At 42.1% G+C, this 24,946-nt stretch overlaps 1 protein-coding gene across 1 annotated transcript in view; it reads right to left on the bottom strand.

The window, feature by feature from the left end:
• The window catches only part of ERICH6B (glutamate rich 6B), a 73,669-nt gene that overhangs the window by 11,740 nt on the left and 36,983 nt on the right, over positions 1-24,946 (bottom strand). Inside the window, exons 4-7 of the mRNA XM_053665415.1 lie at positions 21,986-22,074; positions 17,713-17,849; positions 15,417-15,478; positions 7,590-7,759 (exon numbers count right to left, since the gene is read on the bottom strand). Of these exons, the coding sequence (XP_053521390.1) occupies positions 7,590-7,759; positions 15,417-15,478; positions 17,713-17,849; positions 21,986-22,074 (458 nt within the window). The remainder of the gene's footprint in view (positions 1-7,589; positions 7,760-15,416; positions 15,479-17,712; positions 17,850-21,985; positions 22,075-24,946) is intronic.

Here is a 24,946-nt window from a genome sequence, read left to right as displayed (position 1 = left end):
TTACACCATACCAAAAAAGGAGCAAGCTAGCTCTTGCTTTTGTTTCCATTATTATTATTACTAATTAAAACCCATTGGGGTAAGAGACATAGTCTATATATCAACTCTTCAGTGTTTGCTGATTTTCATTTTGTGGCTTAGTATGTGATCAATTGTAGCTGTTTCACATGTGCTTGAAAAGGATACACGTCCTCCAGTTATCTCATGTTCTCATCCTATGTTGGGACCCAGGATAACCCAGGATTATTGGGACGTAGTGTTTGCCTACCCCTACCCCTTCCTTTCCCATCATACACCCCCATCTCACTTCACACGCGTTCACACTCTCATTATGCTGCATTTTCAGTGTCTCTCTATTTCTGGTATTATTTTCCTTACTATCTCTCTTACACATGCTGCTCTACATTTAAAAGAATGCTTTTTTACATTTCATCTAAATTTCCTAGGTGTTGAAAGACAGCTTTTTAGGTCAGATAGGATTCTACATTACTTTAACTGGAAGTCAGACCAGTGATTTTCAAACTATTGTTTTAAACAGTTTAAAGAGTCCTTTGACCAAGAAAGCTTGAAGCAAAATGCCAGTATCTAAGAAAATAAAAGAAAGAAATGCAGCTGTTTGAGGAGTTGTTGTGGCTTTTTCTCTAGGTCACAGCCTTTAATTTTTTTTTTTTAATTTATTGGTTTTTTGTTTTTAGAGAGAGAATAAGAGAGGGAGGTGGAGGGGGGAGAGAGAGAAACAAACATTGATTTTTTTGTTCCACTTACTTATACATTTATTGGTTGATTCTTGTCTGTGCCCTGACCAGGGATCGAACGCACAACCTTGGCTTGTCAGGATGACATTCTAACCAACTGAACTACCCGGCCAAGGTGGGCACAACCTTTAAATGCCCAGGAACCTGGGCATCTGGATGAAAACCACTACGGGCATGAGAAAATCCTATAAATGACTCTGTCCCCACACCCAGCAGTGTATTGAACACTTTAGTGCCAAAACACAGTGACCCAACAAAATAGGCACTATCATTGTCCCTATTTAAGAGAGGCTTAGTGATATACACAGAGTTACCAGCTAGAGAAGAGCTAGACTCCTGCAATCTGTCCCCTCCCCCAACCTGCAGGCTTGTCAGTGGAGGAACACACTGCCTCTCACTGTTAAGCTCCCAGCCACCTCACGGATTTAGATTACAAATCACTACTCTTCTTTTATTTTTAACCTAAAAAAGTGCCTTGTAAGAACATCTGTCATTGGTTTGTTCCTGATGGTCTGTAAAAAGCTTCTAGACATTGCTCATGGAAGAGGATACTTGTATTTTCGGTCTTATTTTCAAAAGCTGCCTGAAAGCCAGACTTTCTCAAGAGGTTTTCTGCTTTTCAAACTCACTTGTCATTACATGACATTTTTCTAATGACGAGAACCCCACAGGCAAAGCAAAATCTCTGACACAGTGGTGAAGTCATTACATTTTTCTCTCACTGGGAAATTACAGTCAGGTGCCACTTAATGACATAGAAATAGCATCTTCTGGTCACTGTGGGAACCCCTCAGAGCACACGTACACAACCCTAGATGGTACAGCCCATTACTGTGCTGCATGTGCTGTGCTTTTTTATAGGACTGGCAGCACAGTAGATTTGTTCACATGTATGGCATAACGTGTGTGCATGATGTATAATAAATGGCATATCTAAAAGCCTAAATTTCATTACTATTTGCTTGAGGACTGAGTAAGAGACTAAGATCTAAAAGCTAAGAGAGAAGGGACTACATCTCTGGCCCTTCGGTTCCACTAGAGAAAAAACAGTGCCTCATTGGTAGGACCCTGCACTGTGAGACAGCTGCTGTCTGTCTGTGAGCTTGCTCTGCTGCCATCTGTCCAACCACGAACTCTCTCTGCCTGCTGTGGAGCTGCTGTCTCCTGGGCTGGCCAGGTTGGATGCTGCCTCAACACAAGTACATGCTTGTAAGCAGTGCTCCTCCTGACTCAGCAGACTACTCGAAATTTATTGCCCATTTGTAAAAACAAAAAACAAAATATTCCACTCCTCATGGATGGTTTGGGTGGTCTGATGTGAATGGTAGGTTAGGAAGGATTTTCTGCTTAGAAATCTTGGTGAGAAACTTCCTCTTGGCTGTAGGTAGAACACTGAAGATTAGTTGGGGAACAAAGGCTGCAGGAGCAACAGCTTCAAGGTGGGACAGGGCATGGAGGTCACTAGCCTGGTTGGAGAATGAAACCAAGGAAGGTTTCATTAATGGACTGGAGGTGAGGCCAAGGAGATGAGGAAACAGAAGGCCTTCTCTTAGGCTTCCAACACCCTCTCTATTCATTTTCTGTTACAATCTGAAGAGTCCCCTGCTCCCCCTTAATCCCTCTGTCTATAAGAGTTCTGACTGATCCCACTGACTTCATTCCTATGTACAGGCCCAATAAATGAAGGGATACTGAACTTCCCATTCCTACTCTGAGGCCAGACAGGTCCACACCTTAGTTGACAGTGTCAGTTTCTAGCTCTTAATATTTTTGCTGTACGTGAGGCCATTTTCATCACTTTAAGATGTTTGATTGCTTTTCCTCTTAGTGCAAACTATTCTCATTTTTTTTCCTGGGCACACAGCAGGAGTACATGTCTCAGCCCTCCTGCATCTAGGTGGGGCCATGAGACTTCTTTTGGCTGACAGAATTTAAGCCTGGATCTTGGCTTCATTTCTTGTGCCTGCAACTAGGCACAAAGAAACTCCAAGATGGTGATGGATCTGTGATGAAAGGGCCCAGATCCCTCAGAGCCAGCTTCTAGGAGAGCCACTCAGAGAGTTGCAAGACTCAAATCAGATGTGATGTAAGAAACTTGAATCTGGTTATTAAGGCATTTAACTTTGGGAATCATGTGGTTTGGTAGCTAATGAGCAGTGCCTTGACTAGCATAGGCTCTGTGTCCTGAGACAGTCATGTGTGCTTTCCTGGGTCTCACTTTCTTCAGCCGTATAGTGAGGATAATAATAACACACTTATGGCACAGGAATTGTTGGGAAAAGATACATTTACATTATATGGGGAAGTGCTTTACAACCTGCATGGTGTTACATAATGTTAGTTTCCATTAGTCTCCTTGCATTCTCCAATGTAATAAATGATAACATAGCATTTATTCAGTTGCTCATGCCAAAATTCTTAGATTCATTCTTTTGTCTTTTTCTCTCACACCCCACTTCCAATTCAACAGGAAGCCCTCTTAATTTTCCCTTCAAAAATATCCCAAATCAAACTGCTTTTTGCCACTTCTACTGCTACCACTTAGTAGAGATGCCCATCACCTGTCTTCTGAATTTATGCCTGGCTTCTAGCTGGACCTTCTGCCATTATTCTTTCCCCTTAAACCTATTCTCTGTACAGCAGCCAAAAAAAAAAAAAAAAAAAACCTCTTCTAGAGCATATGTCAGATGATGTTTGTCCCCTGCTCTAGACTTTCCAATGGGTTCTCCTCACTCTTAGGATAAACTCCAGAGTCTTATAATCACAAGGCTCTACATGATCTGGGTTCCCAAGCTCATTCGTTATTGTTCTCACTTACAGCTGTCCTTGAGATAGAGGCCTCAGGGCCTTTGCACTTGCAGGGCATTCTGCTTAGAATGCCCTTCCACCAGGTATCTACACAGCGCATGCCATAATTTCATGCATGTCTAGGCTCAAATGATACTTCCAAGATTGCCCTATGGGTATTAGAGCAGCTCCTCTCTCAGCTCAATACTTCAAGAGCTCCTTAAGCTGCCATTGTGGAATGGCACCTGAACAGTTTTTTTATGTAGTGGCTGTCTCCTAAACTGAAACATAAGTCTTCTGGAAACAGGACGGTTTTTTTGTTTGTTTGTTTTTGTTTTTTACCTTTGTATCCCTAGCACCTAGATGAGGGCCTGGCATAGTAAATTCTCAAAAATATATTTACAGAAGGCATAAAATCTATCACATCTTTCCAATTCCTACTTTAATGCCTCCGTTTTGAGCTACATACCTGATTAACTCACACTGAATAACTCTAATATTTTGAGACTAATTTTCACTTACAACTTCATGGTATACATCATAAATATTACCATGAGATTGATTTTTAAAATAGGCTTTATTTTTTACAGCTGGTCAGAGAAAAATTGAGCAGAAAGTACAGAATTTCCCTATACCCCCAATCCCACCACACAGGCACAGTCTCCATCACTCTTACAATTTTGTACCACATGCACATTCTACAGTCAATGAACTGACACTGGCACATTCTTATCACTCAAAGTTTATAGTTTACATGCAGGTTCACTCTTGGTGTTGTACATTTTATGGGTTTAGACAAATGTCTAATGATATGTATTCACTTGTAGTGCAGAGTATCATGCAGAGTATTTTTACTGCCTTAAAAATTCTCTAGGCTCCATTTATTCATTCTTTTCTCCACCTAAGCCCATGGCAATCACTGATCTTTTAACTGCCTCCATAGGTTTGCCTTTTACAGTGTCACACAGTTGATCTTTGAACAATAGGTTTGAACTGTGCAGGTCCACTTATCTGTGTATGAGTAGACCCGTGCAATTCAAACTCACATTGTTCAGAAGTTCACTGTATTTTTTATCTGCAGTTAGGAATCTGTATATATGGAGGGATGACTTAAGTTATACTTGATTTCGAACTGTGATTTTGGTGTTGCCCCTATTTCCCACCTTGTTCAAGAATCAACATAGCATGTAGTTGATATTATGCAGTGTGTAGTCTTTCATATTGGTTTCCTTAACTTAGTAAAGTTAAGGGTCCTCCATGTCTTTCCATGGTTTGATAACTCATTTCTTTTTAGCACTGAATAATATTCCATTGTATGAATGTACAAAAATTTATTTATCCACTTATCATGCAATTCTTTTTAAAAAGATTTTATTTATTTATTTTGAGAGACAGGGGAAGGAAGGGACAAAGAGAAGGAGAGAAACATCCATGTGTGGTTGCCTCTCATGTGGCCCCCACTGGCCTGACTGGGAATCAAACCAGCGACCCTTTGGTTTGCAGCCTGTGCTCAATCCATTGAGCCCACCAGCCAGAGCTAATTATTTTTTAAAATATATTTTATCGATTGTGCTATTACAGTTGTCTGATTTTTTCTTTCCTTTATTCACCTCCACCATGTACCCCCACTCCCACCAGCATCCCCCCCACCTTAGTTTATGTCCATGGGTCATACATATAAGTTCTTTGGCTTCTCCATTTCCTATACTATTAACTTCCCCCTGTCTATTTTGTACTTACCATTTATGTTTCTTATTCTCTGTACCTTTTCCCCTATTCTCTCCTTGTCCCCTCCCCATTGATAACTCTCCATGTGATCTCCATTTCTAGATTCTGTTCTGTTCTGCTTGTTTGCTTAATTTTTTTTCTTTAGGTTCAGTTGTTGATAGTTGTGAGTTTGCTGTCATTTTACTGTTCATGCTGTCGTTTTACTGTTCATATTTTTGATCATCTTCTCTTTCTTAGATAAGTCCCTTTAACATTTCATATAATAAGGGCTTGGTGATGATGAACTCCTTGAATTTGACCTTATCTGGGAAGCACTTTATCTTCCCTTCCATTCTAAATGAAAGCTTTCCATTCTTTTTATTTATTTATTTTTAGAGAGAGAGGAAGGGAAGTAGAAAGACTAGGAGAGAAACATCAGTGTGTGGTTGCCTCTCATGTGTCCCTCAATGGGGACCTAGCCTGCAACCCAGGCACGTGCCCTGACTGGGAATCGAACCAGCAACCCTTCGCTTCACAGGCCCGTGCTCAATCCACTGCACTACACCAGCCAGGGAGAAAGCTTTCCATTCTAAATGGCTAGAGTAATCTTGGATGTAGGTCTTTGCCTTTCATGACTTCAAATATTTCTTTCTGGCCCCTTCTTGCCTGCAAGGTTTCTTTTGAGAAATCAGATGACTGCCTTATGGGAACTCCTTTGTAGGTAACTGTCTCCTTTTGCTGCTTTTAAGCAGCAAACTTTAATCTTGGGTAATGTAATTACCCTTATCCTTATCTTTAATCTTGGGTAATGTAATTACGAGATGCCTTGGTGTTTGCTTCCTTGGTCCAACTTCTTTGGGACTCTCTGAGCTTCCTTGGACTTTCTGGAAGTCTATTTCCTTTCCTAGATTAGGGAAGTTCTCCTTCATTATGTTTTCAAATAAGTTTTTAATTTCTTGCTCTTCCTCTTCTGGCACCCCTATGATTCAGATGTTGGAATGTTTAAAGTTGTCCTGGAAGTTCCTTAGCCTTTCCTCATTTTTTTGAATTCTTGTTTCTTCATTCTGTTCTGGTTGAATGTTTATTTCTTCCTTCCGCTCTAAACCATTAGATATGAGTCCTGGTTTCCTTCCCTTCACTGTTGGTTCCCTATGTATTTTCCTTTAATTCACTTTGCATAGCCTTCACTTCTTCCTCTATTTTGTGACCATGCTCAACCACTTCTGCGAGCATCCTAATTACCAGTGTTTTGGACTCTGCATCTGATAGGTTGTCCTCATTGCTTAATTCTTTTTCTGGAGTTTTGATCTGTTCTTTCATTTGGGCCATATTTCCTTGTCTGGTTGTCCCTGTTACATTGTAAGGGGCAGAGCCTTAGGTATTCACCAGGGTGGGGTAACCCGCCTTGTTTTGGTGTGGTGGGAGAGGTCAGAGAGGGAACAATGCCACTTGCTTGGCTCTCAGCTGGCTTTCAGTTATTTCCCCTGCTACCCACAAGCCAACTAGGTCCTTCTGATGCTGATTCCTGGATGGGTGAGCTTATGTATGTTCTAGGACCCTGTGGGTTTTTCCAACGAACTCTCCTGTGAGTTTCTCCTGCTGTTGCAACACCCACAGCCACGTTTTTATAGCCAGAGGTTTTGAGGCTTTCTGTCCTCATGCTAGAGCACCGGGTTGCATGGTCTGTCTTGCCTCCCAGTTTTTCCTCCAAGTTTATCCACATGCAAATGTGGGACTGCCAGGTCTGCCAGCCACTACCTTGCCAGCCCTGGTCCTTCCACCTCTAACTTTCTGTGCATCCTCTCTGCCCCAGCTGCCCATACCCACCCCTTCTACCAGTGTTAATGAATTTTTCTTTAACTTCTTGGTTGTTGGACTTCCATTCAGTTCAATTTCGTGGCAGTTCTGGTTATTTTCTATTTTTAAATTTGTTGTTGTCCTTCTTTTGGTTGTGTGAGGAGCCAGTAAATCTACCTATGCCTACCTGGCTGGAAATTCTAAAAAGAACCCAAGTAATTAATTTTTAATGTAGATTTAAAATTTATTAAGGGAGGGGCCCATTTTTATAACATATATTTTCTTTACTCCCCTCCCAACTCCATCCAGTTGCCAAATACAGTCCCTTCAGGGAGAAGAGTCCCAATGAACCTGAGTAAAAGTTCTAGTAAATCTGTAATAACCCACACACTCACATATGCCTCTCTATATTGAACACATTTTTCTTGTTGGTATTCACATTGTGTATTGGTTCTGACAGCTCCCTGATGGTGTGTGTGTCCCACCTGAGCCAAAAAAGGAAGCTTGCATTAAGTAAAAATGCCAATGTACCTCCACACTCACCTTAACATTGCTCTTTGTCCACTCTGTATCTACTTCTAATTTCTTGTTATGATGAACAATATGATGAGTTTTTTTTGCTTCTTCTATCTCAGACTTCTTGATTTGTGATGATTGATTCCATAAACACAATGAGTAAGTACAAGTCTCTGTAATCTTGGGATTGAGTAAGTCTTTGGTAGAAAAAAGAAAGAAATCTTGCATCTATGTTTTTGAAGGCATCAAAGAGAGTTTGGGGGTTTGGGACATGGCCATATTTCCCCAGATAAGAAAGGCTGCCAGGAAAGAATAAGTCCTTGAAGAGGGAAATGTAGAGGTTGAATTTATAGCCTCATTTTTACATTAATTCATTCAATACATATTTATCAGGGGCCTACGATGAGCCAACCCAGTGCTAGCTGCCAGATACTATGGTGAAGACCACCCAGCCCAGACTTGGGAATGTGAGAGGTGACACACCAGCCACATGCCAATATAATCAGCTAATTCAGATAATTGAAAAAACAGGCTACAGTGGGGAGTCACTAAAAAAATAAAACATACATTAACCATATTATTTGAACTTAAAACATAAATGTCTATTAACACATCACCTTAAATGTAGGGCAAGTCTTTCCTTTGTGTGTGGGACTGATGATGGGCTCTGTGATCATTTTTGCTCAAATCACATTTATAATTTATTATCTATAATTTTTAGTTTTGGCAATTTCTAAATAGTTTGAGCATATAATTATAGTTTTGAAAGCCTCTACATATTCCCCAATCTTTTATGTATGTTTGGTGCATATCTAGTTACAAACACTTTTTTTTTAAAAAAGCTATTTTCTGACTTCCAGCCAAGATGGAGGCGTAGGTGGAAACACTGTACCTCCTTGCACAACCAAATTTAAGGACAACAAAGATTTAGAAACAAAAACACAAACAGAACAGACAGAAAATTGACCTGTACCAAAGTCCAACAACAACAAGCCATTCATCCAGACCTGTAAGAAGGGTGGAGTTCACGGCTGGTGGAGAGGGGTCCTGGGCAGGAAAAGGCAGTGGTTGGCAGAACTGGGTGTGGGGAGAAAATGAGCAAACCCAGTGAGGCGTGCAAGGTGGTTGGCTGACCTGGACACACATTCGTGTGAAGATAAACCAGGCAAAAAAAAAAAGGTTAGTGAGACAGACTGTGCAACCTAGGGCCCCAGTGCTGGGAAATAAAGCCTAAAAGCATAGATTGAAAAAACTTTGGGGGGTTGAGGTGCCGGGAGAGGCTTCTAGCCTCACAGGAGAGTTCATTGGAGAGACTCACAGGGTCCTAGAACATACACAAGCCCACCCACCTGAGAACCAGCACCAAAAGGGCCCAGTTTGCTTGTGGGAAGCGCAGAGGGCATTGAAATCTGAGAGAGAGTGAAACAAGCACCTCTGCTCCCGCTCTGACCCTGCTCCCACATATGGCACACAACCCAGGGACTAGGTTGACCCACTCTGGTGAACACCTAAGGCTCCACTCCTCATACATAACAGGTGTGAACAAACCAAAACATTATGGCTCAAGCAGAAGAACAGATCATAGCCCCAGAGCCAATACTTCTAAGTGACCAAGAGATAGTCAACCTATCAGATACACAGTTCAAAACACTGGTGATCAGGATGCTCACAGAACTGGTGGATTTTGGTCACAAATTAGATGAAAAAATGAAGGCTACACTAAGTGAAATGAAGGAGAATGCACAGGGAACCAGTAGTGATGGAAAGAAAACTGGGACTCCAATCAATGGAGTGGACCAGAAGGAAGAAAAAAATAACCAAAGAGAAAAGAATAAAGAAACAAGAATTCAAAACAATGAGAAGAGGCTTAGGAACCTCCAGGACATCTTTAAATGTTTCAACATCCGAAGTATAGGGGTACCAGAAGGGGAAGAGGAAGAACAACAAGTGGAAAACTTATTTGAACAAATAATAAAGGAGAACTTCCCTGATCTGACAAAGGCAATAGACTTCCAGGAAGTCCAGGAAGCCCAGAGAGTTCCAAAGAAGTTGGACCCAAGAAGGAGCACACCAAGGCACATCATAATTACATTAGCCAAGATTAAAATGAAGGAGAGAATTCTAGAAGCAGCAAGAGATAAGGGGACAGTCACCTACAAAGGAGTTCCCATCAGACTGTCAGTTGATTTCTCAAAAGAGAGCTTACAGGCCAGAAGGGGCTGCAAAGAAGTATTCCAAGTCATGAAAGCCAAGGACCTACATTCAAAATTGCTCTATCCAGCAAAGCTTTCAATTAGAATGGAAGGGCAGATGAAGTGCTTCTCAGATGAGGTCAATAGAAGGAGTTCATCATCACCAAGCCCTTATTATATGAAATGTTAAGGGGATTTATCTAAGAAAAAAAAGATAAAAAGATGAACAGTGAAAGGACAGCAAACTCACAGTTATTAACAACCACACCTAAAACAAAAGCAAACTAAGCAGACAGCTAGATCAGGAGCGAAGCCACAGAAATGGAGATCACATGGAGGGTTAACAGCAGGGGTATGGGAAGAGGAGAGTGGGGGAGAAGGTACAGAGAATAGACAGCATAGACTGTGGGGAGAAAATAGATGGGGCAAGAGTAGTGTGGGAAATGTAGAAGCTAAAGAACTTATGATACATGGACATGAACTAAAGGGAGGGAATGTGGGGGGAGGGAGTGTGTAAGGTGGAGGGGAATCAAGGGGGGAATAGGACAACTGTAACGGCATAATCAATATGCCGTTAAATATATTAAAAATAAACATCAATTTCAAAGAACCTATGCACCACAATGTTCATAGCAGCACAATTTACAATAGCCAAGAGTTGGAAGCAACCTAGGTGCCCATCAGTAAATGAATGGATCCAAAAATTGTGGTACATATACACCATGGAATTTTATGCAGCAGAGAGAAAGAAGGAGCTACTACCTTTTGCAACAACATGGATGGAACTGGAAAGCATTATGCTGAGTGAAATAGGCCAGGCATTGAAGGACAAATACCATATGATCTCACCTTTGACAGGAAGCTAAAGAATAAAACAAACAAGCAAACAGAATAAAAACAAAGACGCTGAAATAGAGAACAAGTGGGCAGCGACCAGAGGGGAGAGGGAAGGGAACTTAAGGGGAAAAAGGGGGAGGGATTTTGAGGAACAAGTATGAAAGACACAGAGTTGAGGACTGGGGGTGGGGGGGAATGGGAGGGAGGGGGGAGACCGGGTGGGGGGGGGGAGGGGAAAAAAAAAAAAGGAAAAAAAAATGTACTTGAAAAGTAACTAAATAAAAATAAAAAAAAAAACATTCTGCAAGTTGAGTTTACTGCTTAAAAAAAAATAAAAAAAAATAAAAAAGAGAAAAAGCTATTTTCTTATTGGGTCTTCTTTAAGCGTGCAAAGCATCACTTAAATTTTTATAGTATTAATTTTCTTAGCAACAAGTTTTTTTTTATTTTCATTTTTGTCTTTTTTTTAACTGAAAACTGGGACTAAACTAAGGACAATTGAAGGACAATCCCCACTCCAAGTGACCCTGGGTTGATGTCTGACATCTGCTGGGAGTGGCAGTGACCAGAACACTAGGGCAGAGCTTCTAGCATCCTATCAGCTGGGAAGCTCTTCACTGGAAGGGGTGGCCCAGCTTCTCTGGCAACTAAGTTAAGAGGAAGTTGGTTAAGAGAGCTTAGTTTTCCCTTGGGGTCAACACTATGTTGGAGGAGGTCATCAAGAGGACATGACTGCTGGTTGACCTGGGAGCTGGACCAGTGCAATCAGAGGACCCTCTTCTCTCCTCTCTTTGGAATGTACTCTCTGACCGCTGTTCCCACAGCTGGAGCTGTTTTCAAGGATGCAGCCTTGAGAGAGCAATGTGCTGTGAGACCATCTGAGCAGAATAGTGACTGAACAAAGGTAAGGCTTCTATATAAACTTTAAGATTCTCATGGGCAGAGATGTGGAGATAAAATTGTCTTACTACTGCCTAATACAAGCCTTGCAAGTAAGTTCTCTCACTTACTCAATCTGCCATCTAGCAATCTAGGGTGGCCTCCTTTTTTTTCCTTTTTTTTTTTTTTTTTTTTTTTTTTCAGTTTCCTCTTGCCATCTCTGTACTGGGACCAGTTTCTAATTTCACCTGTGAAGCTCCCAAGTTTGCAAACCAACAAACAGAATGCCAGGAGAGCTCCCCAGAGGAAAGTTTACCTGGGTTTGAGTTCTGGTAAATGTTAAGTCTCTAGTATTGGAAGGGGAATTCCCAACATGGGCACTGTATGGTAGCAGGTTAGAGTGGGAAAGGGTGAGTGGTGACTGATGACATAGGAGAGGCAGGTAGGTCTAGATCATTCCTTTATTCCCTCACTCAATGAAGAGCTATTGTGCACCTGTGTGCCAAGAACTTTCCTAGGATTAGGGATGCCATAGTCCCTGCTGTCCATGCTAGCAGGGGAGACCCTGGCCAGTGTGGCTCAGTTGGTTAGAACATTGTCCTGCAAACTGAAAAGTCACAGGTTTGATACCTGGTCAGGGCCTATGCCTAGCTTGGGATTCAGTCCCAGGTTGGAGTGAGTTTGAGAAGCAATCATTTGATGTTTCTCTCTCTCTCCACCCCCACCCTTTCCCTTCTCTCTAAAATCAGTACGCATGTCCTCAGGTGAGGATAAAAAAAAACAATAAAATATGTAATATGCGAGATACCCAGGGGTGCTTCAAAGTAAAATTAAGCAGGGAAAGAAAGATGAAAAATGATATGAGTGTGTGTGCATGTATGTGTGCACATGCACAGGCTGGTTTTCATTGGGTTGCCAAGGACCTTTTTTCCTAGGTCACATTTTAAGCAGAGGGAGTGGACACAGGAATATTGGAGTAAAAAGTGCTCTGGAAAGAGTGCAAAGAGCAAGTACAAAGGCCCTACAGCCAGGGTATTTGGCCCATTGAATGACTAACAACAAACCAGTGTGTCTGGAGAGGAGAAGTGAGGGCGTTCTAAGCCACATGAGGAATGTGGGCATTGTTGTGGAGGTAATGGAAGGCCAGTAAAGAGTTTTCAAAAAATTATACTGAAAATAATGTGAAGAAACGACTTACAAGGGAGAAGATGGGAGTCAGGGAGACCAGAGAGATCTCCCAGGGGAGAAATGTGGGTGTCTGAGGCAGCATTCATGAGAATGGAGACAGTGTGGGTTGGGGTGTAGGGGAGAATCAAGGTCCACAGCACATCTGAATAAATCAAGAGGCCACTAATTAGAGTTCAGAGAGGGAGGTCTTTCTTTGCTCAGGAAAATAAGAAGAGAGGAGCGGGCAGGGCCAGGTCACCTGGAGACCTTTGTAAGAAGTTTGTAATTGGGTCTCAGTTCCCCTCTCAAGAGCACTTTCTCCAGTGCTTGCTGACAGAATGGTGATGATAGAGCACAAAAGCTGAAGTGACCCCAGCTACTGTTCCTGAGTATCAGTTAGAAATTAATAGAAAGCACTTCTGAAATGGTAATGATAAAAAAGGACATTTATATACTCATTTTTCCCTGTCAGAATGCTAAAATCATGAACATTCTGGCTTGTGCTATACACCTGGCTTTGTCTTTTTTAGATAAAACTTTAGGTCGCCTTTCTGAACCTCAGTTTCCATAAAGTGGTAAAGTGCTGCCCACAGCGACTCGTGGGGTTTCTGTAAGATAATACCTGCATCGTGCCTGCCTCCTACTGGTGTCATTTGCACAGAAACTTTGAATTTTGATGGTTCATGATTCAAGCTGTGTAATGTTCTCCCACTTTCCATCAGACTAGATAGCTCTAACAGGAAAGGCTACATAATTTAAGGGGCCCTGTGTTCAATGACAATGTAGGGATCTTTGTTCTAAAATTATAAGAAGTTAAGGCAGTGACAGCAGAGCCTTAAACCCAGTGCAGGGCCCTTATATGTGTGAGACCCTGTGTGACTGCAGAGATTGTATATCCCTGATCCAGCCTTCTCTCTCTCCTTTTTTTTTTGTATTTCTTTTTTTTTTTTTTTAAGATATTTATCTTTAGAGAGGACAGGAAGGAGAGAGGGAGAGAAATATCAATGTACAGGTGCCTCTCGTGCGTCCCCTGCTGGGAACTGGCCGGCAAGCCAGGCATGTGCCCTGACTGGGAATCAAGCGGCAATGTTTTGGTTCACAGGCCCACGCTCAATCCATGGAGCTACACCAGCCAGGGCCCAGCCTTCTCTTGAAAATCAGTGTTTAGAGATATGGGGCTGTGTGCCTGTAATATGGAATTATGGGCTGGAAACTGGAAGTCCATGAGTTTGCATCTCAAAGGAGACTGGGAGATTTCTTCGGGATGGGTTGCAACCAGAACAAGGGAGGGGATGCCTCTTATCAATTAAAAAGGTTGCTTTTATGTATAAAAAGCTGCAACATTCTAGGCTTTAGTTGTCCAGAGAAGCAGGGAGTGGGCATGGGTGGTGGTGAGATACTATGGGGAATGTGGCCCTTTGCATATCAAATTTCAGTCCCCAATTGGAAGTGCTTCCCTGGGTGTGTGACAATAGACTGTCCTGAAAGGCCCTAATTTCCCAAAAGGAGCACAAAATTATTCAAACCTGCATTTGTTTAAGAACCACTTACTGAGTGCTGATTGTATGCCTTTCCAAGGTACCAAGGAGTGGAAGACACAGATATCTGTGCCCAGAGGACACAGAAGTATAAAGAGAATACAGGTACAGTGAACTAAATGTACTAGACATTTGTTACATTCTTGGCTGCAAAGCGTCTGAATCCCCTGCTTTATTTGGGGCTACCCCATTGTGTGAGTCTTGGTGGAAAGCAGGGCCTTCTAAGTGTAAAAGCTGAATGAAGGTGGCAGTTCCTTCTTCTCACTGTCTCTTAACTCCACTGAGGACATAAACCTAGACTTCTAAGGCCCCCACTTTGTCTTTTCCAGACATATTGAATATGCCAAGAGGATAAGCCTTGGGTTTGGCCTGAGAGGTTTTGGATAAGAGTTTGGCTCGTGCTCACACAATGACTGGTGATCTCAGGCAAGTCACTTAGCCTCTCTGAGCCTTATTCTCTTTATGCTACTTCACATGGTTATGAAAATTAATTCAAATTAAATAGCAGACGTGAAAATGCCTAACCCATAGCAATTATTTTGTAAGAGTTAGGTCAGGGGTATAAATTGGTATTGGAGCACGGGAGTACTTCCTTTAGAGAGACCCTGAGGCTATGTCTTGGCTTGCAAGAAAAAGACTATGATTGATTAGTTATGTCTGCCATTGTTATTGCCATTTCTGTGTTAGTTGAATCTAGCAGTCTGAGAGAGACTCCATATCATGGTTTTGAGTTTCTGAATTAAGCACCTTGATAGCTTAGGCCCTTGCCTCAAGCTTTCTATGATGAGACCCAAAAAACTGGCAAGGTCCATGATTGGCAAATCTTAATAGCTGGACATCAAATGTCTTCAGTATCTGGTGGGGGGGCTATTTCTTTCCCAGACTTTATGTTAATAATGACTTCTTGGAGCTCCCCAAATCTAGGTTAGCTCTCTTTCTGTGTGGTCCCATAGTGTCCCCTCCTCTTAACCATTCTGTATGCCAAATTCTTACTTTCTTGTCTATCCTCACTACCCCACCCCCCTGCCTGACCACCACAAAGCATAATCCCACTGAGATCCCAGACTGTGTCCATCTTATTCCATATTTTGTCTCTGGCAGCCAGGGCCTTACTAGACCAGTAGGTGCTCAAGTGAGGGAGTGAGCATTTCTGCCTCCTGTTCAGACATGGCAGGAGGTGGGAGGCAGAGTGAGATGAACACAGGAGAACCAGTCACAGACAACAATAGAGTGGTCCTTACTTTCACGTTTCTTCATAATCCATTGAATTTTTCCCTTGTACTCTTCAAAATTTGTCTTCATCCTGAAAGAAATGTGGGTTATCTTTAAAAGCTGAGATTAAATTCATGTTTATATATCATACTACACAGTGTAGACAGTGCTAGAACCTGTTGAGTCTTTTTATGGGTGGAAAGTTAAGCCGATAGCTCTTTTGGACCCACCTTTTCTTCCAGCCAGAGCTCTGTAGTAAAGGCACATGGCATTGACTCAGTGCTTCCCTCCTGGCCTCTAACTGGCCTTCAACCTGGACACCTGGACTGACCCCCAAATTTTTAAAAATAAATTTAACAAGGGTCATCTTTGGGGCTAGGACAGGGCTAAAAGGTCCAAATGCAAGGCTGGCTTTATGAGTTAAGCTCAGGCAGCTTGACTTTTCTATAGCTTGTGAGCATCCCAGTGAAGGTTACATTTGGAAATAGCTTAGGAAAACAGCATTGTTTGTGAACTGGACAGAGCCATTTGAAACCCTTTTACATTTAGTAGGAAATTTTTCAATAATCCTATTCAGAATGACTCACCATGAAAGTCATGCCAAGGCACAGCTTTTTGAAATAATCAAGCCCTTAAAATCCTCTCATGTCAATACACAAAGAGAGTCATCCTGGCATTTTAGTGGCTTGGACTGTTCTTCCAAATTAAGATGGTCTCCAGGGGGAGTTGTGTTTCCTTGTTCTCAGATCAGAACACTTTTGAAAGGGAATGTGCCAGAAGGAGTGAGCTTCCCAGCTTCATTAGATCTGAGAAGAAGGCTTTTGACATGACAGGTTTTAAGTTCTCAGTTCACATTCCTTAAAGAGGGTACAATAATTCAACCCCAAGCAATCCCAGAAGCAAATACTCTTTGCTAGAAAGGGCTGGATTGATATACCTGGCACAGAGCCAAGGTTTACTATCTGTGCTTTTGAAGCAGTAACATAACTTGAGAATGAGCTCTTCATAGCCCATTTGTACCAAATGTTATTTGTTTTATTTGCTGGCACTTTGAATGGATTGGAAGCAGTTACCTAACTTACCATTACCTGTGAAAGAATGATGACCGAGGAGCAGGTGTGGTGATGCCTGCCCCACAGGTCAAGAAAGGATGCCAAATACATGCAAGGGTTAAGATAACTAAGAGTTAAATCCAGCCAGAGGCACCCAATGCCCTTTTGGGAAGGTTTTTCTTTTTGGTCCTCTGCCCACTTTACATGGTAGCTCCTCACTGGCAAAGGCTGTAGGGGTACTGAGATCACCACACAGATCAGCACGCAGTAGATGCTCAGGAAATATTTGTTGAGTGCAACTAGTTCAGAATGAGCCTCAGTAATAGGCTCAAATGGGGAGGAATGGAGCAGGGCAAATACCATATATGAGGCAGAATAACTTACTGGGGTGTTTTCTGACATTTGTTTTTGTAGCTGTATAAGGATCAGAAAGTTTGGATATTTGCTTTCCCCTTTCCTACAGAAACCTCAGGGGTCTCTAGCCCCAGCACACAGCTGAGCCTAAAGCTGAAGTTTCTGGTAGTCAATCTCTCTTCCTGATTTCTGTAAAAGCCTCAACTCACAAAGGAGATTGTGCAGGAAACCCTATCCCCCATAGCCTGTTCCTTGGCACCACAGCCAAAGAGTTTGGGATAGACTCACAGAAGGTCTCAGAATGTACCTTGCTCACCAAGGTTTTTGACAGCAGAATGAATGCAAATGCAGCACAGGGTGGAGGTACACATGGGGTTTGGGAATATTTTGTGACTGGGGTCATGCCAACTAGAAAGGCTTGGTGCCAGCCACAGTCTGCAATAACTTTATCATTCTTCATTCCAGATAGGGCCTCTTGCCATGACTTCCAGGTCAGTGAAGCTCATGGCTTTCCCTGTCCAAGAAACACAAAAAAGCATGAGCTTAGCCTAGGATATGGCCAGGAAATTTCTTGGGCAGCTGCCCAGGATCTGGATTCCCCCACTGGCCATTCTCTTGAAAGGCCCAGGGTTCTGGGCCCTGTTCCCCAGACTTTTGTTCAAGTTCATGGTCCCTTCAAGAATTTTCTTGCCCTGGATTTCTAACTTCCGTCATTGCCTTTCTTTGATCCTATCCTGGATCTCCTGTGCTTATGGATTTCCTTGCTCCTGTGCCTGGCTTGTGCTCCTTCTTTTTCTCCAGGTGCCTGCCTGGCCCTGGCCTTGTTCTTTTCTCTGGTGATCCAATTTACCTTTTCCCTGTGCTATCTCTGACCTACCTCAACTCACTGACCAATACCTTGATCTCTCCAGTCACTTACAGAATTCCCAGTTTCCTTCTGGTTTCACTCTCCAGATGGCCAGTCAGGGGAATGTCAATATCCTCTTCCAGTTCATTGAGAGCAGCCATTTCTTTGATCATGGTCCTAAATACTGAGTCATACGAGGTTTTAAAAAGCTACGAAAGGATCACAGAATAAGATATCCAGAAAACTGGAATTAACTATATACTAATTAATCACTTTTCTTACTCCCACAGGTGCCAGGTGAGATTTCAACATATTATTGAAAAGTCACAAGTAGTGGGTACAGTAGGGTGGCTAGCAAGATTTGTTTTAAAGAATATTTCCACTGTTATCATACCTTCTTCCCAATTTCCTCAAGATCTTTTTTTAACTGCAGCATACCAAAAAATCTTTTGAGAGCATAAAATTGTGCTCTTTTTCCAAATATGGAGATGGCTATAGAAAGTAAAACTGGCCCTGGCTTATGTGGCTCAGTGGTTTGAGTGCTGGCCTGCGAACCAAAGGGTTGCTGGTTCGATTTTTAGTCAGGATACATACCCGGGTTTTGGGCCAGGTCCCCATTTGGGGGCATGTGAGAGGCAAATACACACTGATGTTTCTCTCCCTCCCTTCTCTCTCTAAAAATAAATACAATCTTAAAAAAAAAAGATACAGAGCTAAAGATAGTTTTAAAAAAGGAAAGTAAAAATGCTTTCATGCTTTAAGAGCTTAACAGGCTTTCTGAATTCCAGGAAAGGCCAGTTTCTCAGTGATTGCTCATTTATTCAGTGTGAAGAATGTCTTCAGGACAGCAGTGCAGCACCTGTATGAATTCTTTCCCTGCTGGTACAGCTTAGTTGCTCTAATTTCCTGTGTCAGACCTCTAAGACAACTCCACCTTTAATGATTCTTCCAAAGTAATGGCATCGCAAGCAGCCTTTTTTATTTTGCAAAGTTTTGTTCTAGCCCAAGTACATGTTGCTGACCAGGACTTACACATAGGTGGGTCGTCCCAAGAGTTTCTTTTTTTGGATCCCTTTTGACAGAAGACGGAAGTTGGCTTGGTATTGAGGAAACCCATGGATCTGTCATGTTGCCCTGCCCATACCTACAAGTTGAGGTTGTCATTATTGTTGTTCAATATCTGATAATGTACAGCATGCCATTAACTTACTGGTTTTTGATAGCAAGCAGAAGACCAACATAGTTAGAGTTGCCCATGGCCTAGGACAGTTATAAGAAGAAACTGTGTTTGGTCAGTTTTTCTAGGTTGTGGTGAAAGCTGAGGTATCTCAGGTCTAGCTTGTCTGATTCCCAGCCTCTGCCCTGCTCCTCTGCCCATTGCTGCTATTAAACTAATTAAACAAGGAGGTCATTATCCCAGGGTAGCTCTAAGGCTGCAGTAGCCTAAATAAACCAAAATCTAAGCCTGTCAGTGCCTCAAAATCAAACCCTAAAGACAACCAATCACAAGCAGCCAGCTTTTGGTTTGATGATTACCAGTTCAAATTGGTACATGCTCAAATAAGCTCTTAAAATATTTAATATACCTCGGTTTATCTTTTAACACTGAAATCAATGTTAGGCCAGGTTGAATTAAGGCCTGTGTTGTCTTGTCTCTAAATTCCTCATTATTGACAATCCCATTCTTTAGTGGAGCAACTTTTTATTTGCCTAGGCCAGTGATTTCTCATCATCTGCTTTGGATTCTATTTTATTCTGCAGAAAATGCAGTGCCTACTGTAGTTCACCAGACAACAGACCCACTGCATGGGCTGAGTTGAAGTTCTCCATCTAGGCTGTGCCACCCCATTCAATTTAGCCAGTGCATACACCACCTCATGAGGTTGGTCCCACTTGCTTCCCCAGCCTATAAAATAGAATGTCCTCATCATCATAGTAGGTGTATTGAGCACTCTAGGGCCAGAGACTCCTCCTGGGTGAATCTCTGGTTCTTATAACCAAAAGAGTTTGCATAGCAGGGTTTGTGATGCATGGGTTTATAATAGAAATAAAACAAACAAAATGAACTAAAAACATCAAGGGAATCGAATTGTCAGAATAACCAAAGTATCTATTGATAGCTCCTATCCAAGTGGGAGGATTTTACATCCCACTCCCTAGTTTTGTATCCCAGCAGTTTCAGGTATTCCCCCCTAAAGGGGCTTCAAAAGATTTTCAGCTGTAGGTAGCCTGTGGCATTCATTCCACTTATCTTGTCCTGTTCTGGCCCCTCTTGTCCACATCTGCTGCTGCTGATCTAGCTTGGAGGAGTACTGCTTCACCTAGCAGTATAGCTGTCTATCACGAGAATGCCAGCATCTGGGACATGGATGCTGCCTGAGTGTCCTTCTAAGCTCCTGATTCTTGGAGGCAGAGTGGTATAGACTCTAAGGGGAATATATCTATGCATACTTTGTTACCTGAGATGATGAGGCAAGGTGCTGTGACTGCACAGCCCACCTGTCCCAGGGCCCTTCCCAACGTGCTGCGCTCATCCAGAAGCTCACGCAGCTGTGAAGGAGATGTCTTACTTCTGTCTGTGACCACAGCTTAGCCCAATACAGAAAACTGCAGCTGACAGACATGCTGAAGGTTTCTGAATAATTCAAGTTTCTAATTAAAACAATTGCTTTAAATTTCAACTCTTTCTAAAAAATCTTTCTAAAAAGCCCAAGTTTGTTATCCTGTCTTAGTAAATCCAATGCAGTTGAATCTAAGCTCAAGCAATCTTTTTTCTTCCTTGGGTGTGGTATTTCAGTATTTGAAAAGCAAATTCTTACTAATATACAGGGTGGGGCAGAGGTAGGTTTACAGTTGTTAGTTTGCAAAACACAAAGGTCATTCTTGTATTATTATTTATTAATTATTGTATTGTTTTCCATACAAACAAAAGAAAACCTACTTTTGCCCCACCCTGTTATATGTATAGAAGGTAAGTGTGGAAAGTAAGGAATCGAGGGCTAAATATAAACTGAGAGCAGAAAATTTCCCAATTAAAAAAAAAGACAAAAATAAATACCCAGGGGTTGGGGTTTTTTTGTGTGCCTTTTTTGGGGTACGTTTAGAAAAATATATCTGCTTTATATTGAGTTCCAGGGACACACAATTTCAGTCTTGTGATTGTAGTTAGTACCTATAGCCCTGAGAAGGTTTCTTAGCCATAGTAGAGAGGATGCATAATAATATTTCCACTTGGATCAACATCTGTTGTAAGTCTTAGAGGTTGGACACAGGACATTAGAGCCACTAGGCTGTACCAGCAGGAAAATAATTCATGCAGTAAAGACAACACCACACACCATAGATATGAGGCTTATTCAAACTATTGACTTCCTATCTCATTTCTGGTTACTGGATATAGCTGGGGAAAGGATGCCACCCTTTGAAAGGATGGTGTTAGCAGAACTGCAGACGTGGAGAAGTGGTTCAATGCTATTCATTGCAATGTTTGCTTACAGAAGTGATTGTGTAAGGTTTCTGTGCTGCTAGGTTGCCTCATTTCTGGTCCTTTGCTTAGAGACAGCCAGCTTTTCTTGGAGGTTTTGTTGTCTGTACTTGTTGGGGCTTTTGGGTTTCTGTCTTTTTCAGCACTCCGTCAGGGACATATGGAGCAAAAAGAAAACTCCAGAAATTCACTGTCATGCTGTTCATTAACTCCTCAGGTCCCTACCTGGCCTGCCTTCTTCTTTTCTGCCTTTCAAAAGCTTCTTAGGTTTATTTTATATATAATGTCTAGTGTTTAAAGTTGTACTTAGTGGGAAAATATATATATAGTTCATGTTTCCAGTATCTAACTTCATTTTAACATGGGGTTTCACATAGAATGATTTTCCTTGATATCTAGATGACTTGCATGTTTTGTTTTGGGCTTTCTTGCCTTCAAAAACAATCTTGAGGGTGTTTGTTCATATTGGCAGCAGGGCGCTCAGAAACTAGAGCCTCGGAGTGCCATATTTGGCTTTGTGTGACTCTCTTTGATTAAATTTATGTCATTTAAATTTATATTTGGCATAAGAAAAGCTCATTTGGGTTGTGCTAACAACAGAGTGAAGCTATGAATCTCATGGCTGATGAGGAAGTTACCAGCTAGAGTTGGGCCACCTGCCCCAACTTATGAAGCAAAGTGGTCTTGAGTTTTTTTTGAAATTTCTTTTTATTCAATTTATTGGGCTGCTCCTTCTCTTGGTGGGATGGAGAATTGCACTCAGCTGGATCTGCCTGTGTCCTCAGGGGCCTTTCTGCCTGGTTAAGAAAATTATACAGGTTTCAGATACACAATTTAATCTCAAGTTTTTATCCAACTTACATTGTCATTGAAGTCTTTGACTTCCAGTGTGTCTATGGGCTCATTTAATATATCATCCCAAAAGTTCCTTTGAGAGACAAACTTGACATCTTTCAATTTTGGTAGATACAGCAAAAGGAAAGGCATATGGAAAGAGAACCAAAAAAAAGGAAATAGATTTATTTACTTTTGCTTTTTTAAATAAAAATGCACATATTATCTATGAGACTTTAAATTAATTCATCAAATTTTCTAATCTTCAACTGGAGGATATTAATAAAATGGGAGAAAAGGGTAAGTTTCAGTGGCTGACTGAAGAAAGTGAGTGTGTATTCTTGGTGGCTGGTGAAGATTCATCTGAAAATGTGACATTTGACTGAGTCCTGAAGGAAGCAGGGGACAAGTGGGTACATAGTTGGGGAAGATCATTGCTTCCAGGAGGCTGGGAGGTGCAAAGGCCCTGAGATGAGAGTGAGTAGGAGCGTGATTGATGTATTTGACAAACTGCAAGGGGTACAGTATGTCTGGAAAGGAGCGAGTATGAAGGAGGGCAGTAGGAGAGGAGAAGGGGGTGAGGGAGGGCCAGCTCACCCAAGAGAACTTTAGATTTATTGTGAAAGAGATTTATTCTTAGTGTGATTTTCTCTTGGAAATCCTGAGAAATATTCCTACATCTTGCCAGTTTTGTAAAAAATTGCCTATTTCTGGAATTGCATAGTTTCATAATTGCAAATTAAAGGTAAAGGGCGATGTTTCAGTAGCCCCAAGCTACTGAGCTATAGTCTACTAGAGATCATGAATGTCTTTGTTCTCAAGGTCAGCCACAGCCTGGTGACCCTCTGGGCCAGAAAAGGGCTTAAAGCCTCCACTGTTGAAGGGGTGCAGACTGAGGCAAGGAATTGATAATTACAACTTGGGTCTGGTTTCCCTGCTCCTAGGACAGTGTGGATCCTGAGGCAGAGCTGCAAGGAAAATGTTTCACACAGTAACTGGGCCCCTGGGGAAACTGCAGGGGCCTGTCATCTCAGCTTCAGAGTGACACTAGCTATTTCAAGCTGAGCCACCCAGAGAGGCCTGAATATCTACCAGATTGGCCATGGGGCTGACTTATTTTGTCTGATTCTGTGTCTCTATTATGTCTTTGGGGGTGGAGAAGGGATATTCTTTGTGATTGCCACATGTGTTTTTGTAATATTTGTTCTTCTCAATTTTGATTCAGTAATAAAAACTGACTCCTTTGGGCTCTTGGTGGGATGGAGAATTCCACTCAGCTGGATCTGCCTGTATCCACACCAGGCTCAGGGGCCTTTCTGCCTGCAGCTCTCCTACCCAGCTTTGGTTTATTCCTGATAGACACCTGCATCATCTGCAGTGTACCATAGGCTATGAATCTCTCCAGCAGTTCTTTCCTATAGATACCTCAGGCATACACCATCCCACATGATACTGACAACTCCAAAAGCACTGGCGGAGAGAAGTTTTAAAAGCCATGCAGGGAAAAAACTAGCAAGAATCCATGGGAATTCAAGCAGGCACTCAGGGAGCTTCTTTTGGTTGTCACGTTGTCGTGGGAGAGGAGACCTGAGGAGCTGGAGAGACTGAGTGGCAGTGCCTGCAGGTCTCTGAGTATGTGCTGCCTGAGACTGAGAATAGGAGTCTGGCTCTGGCCCTGAAAGCTTAGCAAATCCCCATCGTTTGTGATTGCTCTATTTAAATAGGCTTTATTGAATGATGCATAGTTAAATTGAGGGGGGAAAAGTAGGCATTTATCAAGAGAAGAAGGTGACTCAGCAGTCCTGAATACTGTTGAACAGTGTTCAGAAGTGTCTGGTTCAACATAATACTTAACCTTATTAACATTGATGGGCACCACCCACCTGTCAAGACAAGCACAGTAAATGCACAGTAATAGGCATAACTGGGCCTGAATGAGACAGAAAAGCTTTACTCCTAATTAACTTTGCTGGAGTGAGAGAATTATCTTCTCAGAAAATGGCCCTATGGGAGGATTGGTGAGGTGTTGGTGGGGAGTGTCAGGCCTGTAATCAAGGACCTGGGCTACTCCCAGCATGCCACACAGCCCTTTCCCACCCTACCCTCACCTTTGTGATGGGGACAATGAGGCTCATCTTCATGGTGTCTCAGAGGAAGCCATGCTAATGTAGGCAAGTGCCTGGCACACAGGATTCCCCAAAATGGAATTTGTTTTTCCCACATCTGATTAAGAACAAATCTTAATTTTCCCCCATCCATTCAGTGCCTGTCCTCTAATTTTTTTTTTTTTGACAGAACTGCATTTTCTGGTTTGGGAGAGATATTGGAGCCATGTGTATTTGCTCTGCTGGGCAGATGCCCAGTTACAGATGGTATAAGGATGAGGAATAGCAGTGATTGACTAACCTGGGGCCAGTTCTGCAACTCAGTGCTCTTTTCACCTCTTTGACCTTTCATGTACTAGATTTCTTGTTATCTTAGATGATAGTTGCTAAGGGCACAGATTTGTAAGCTGTTCTAAAATCTTGCTACTCAACGTGTGGTCCATGGATCAGCAGAGTAGTTGCTGCTATTTGTGAGGAATGTAAGATTTCAGACTTCTCAGTCAGAATATGTTAAAAGGTCCCTGGTTTTCTCTCTACACATGAACATCTGAGCAGCACAAGTTCCTAATATCCTCCTTGATTGGAAATGGAATAAAATAAATTCTATTGATAAGTACCCTTCTGGGAGTGGCGGGGTAGCGGATGGGATGCATAGTCTAGCAGGGTGTCAAACTCATTTTCACTGGGGGCCACATCAGCCTCGTGGTTGCCTTCAAAGGGCCGAAATAATTTAGGGCCATATAAATGTAACTACTGCTTAACTGTTAAGGAGTTGAAATTACATTTGGCCCTTTGAAGGCAACCATGAGGCTGATGTGGTCCCTGGTGGAAATGAGTTTGATGCCCCTGGTCTAGAGTGTGAAAGAGATTGTTTGTTACACTG

This window comes from Artibeus jamaicensis, unplaced genomic scaffold, assembly GCF_021234435.1.
Source record: "Artibeus jamaicensis isolate MK-2021 breed Jamaican fruit bat unplaced genomic scaffold, CSHL_Jam_final contig_414, whole genome shotgun sequence".
In the NCBI taxonomy this organism is placed as follows: domain Eukaryota; kingdom Metazoa; phylum Chordata; class Mammalia; order Chiroptera; family Phyllostomidae; genus Artibeus; species Artibeus jamaicensis.
The sequence above is the reverse complement of the archived record's forward strand: the minus strand, read 5'-3'. Positions and strand labels throughout refer to the sequence as shown.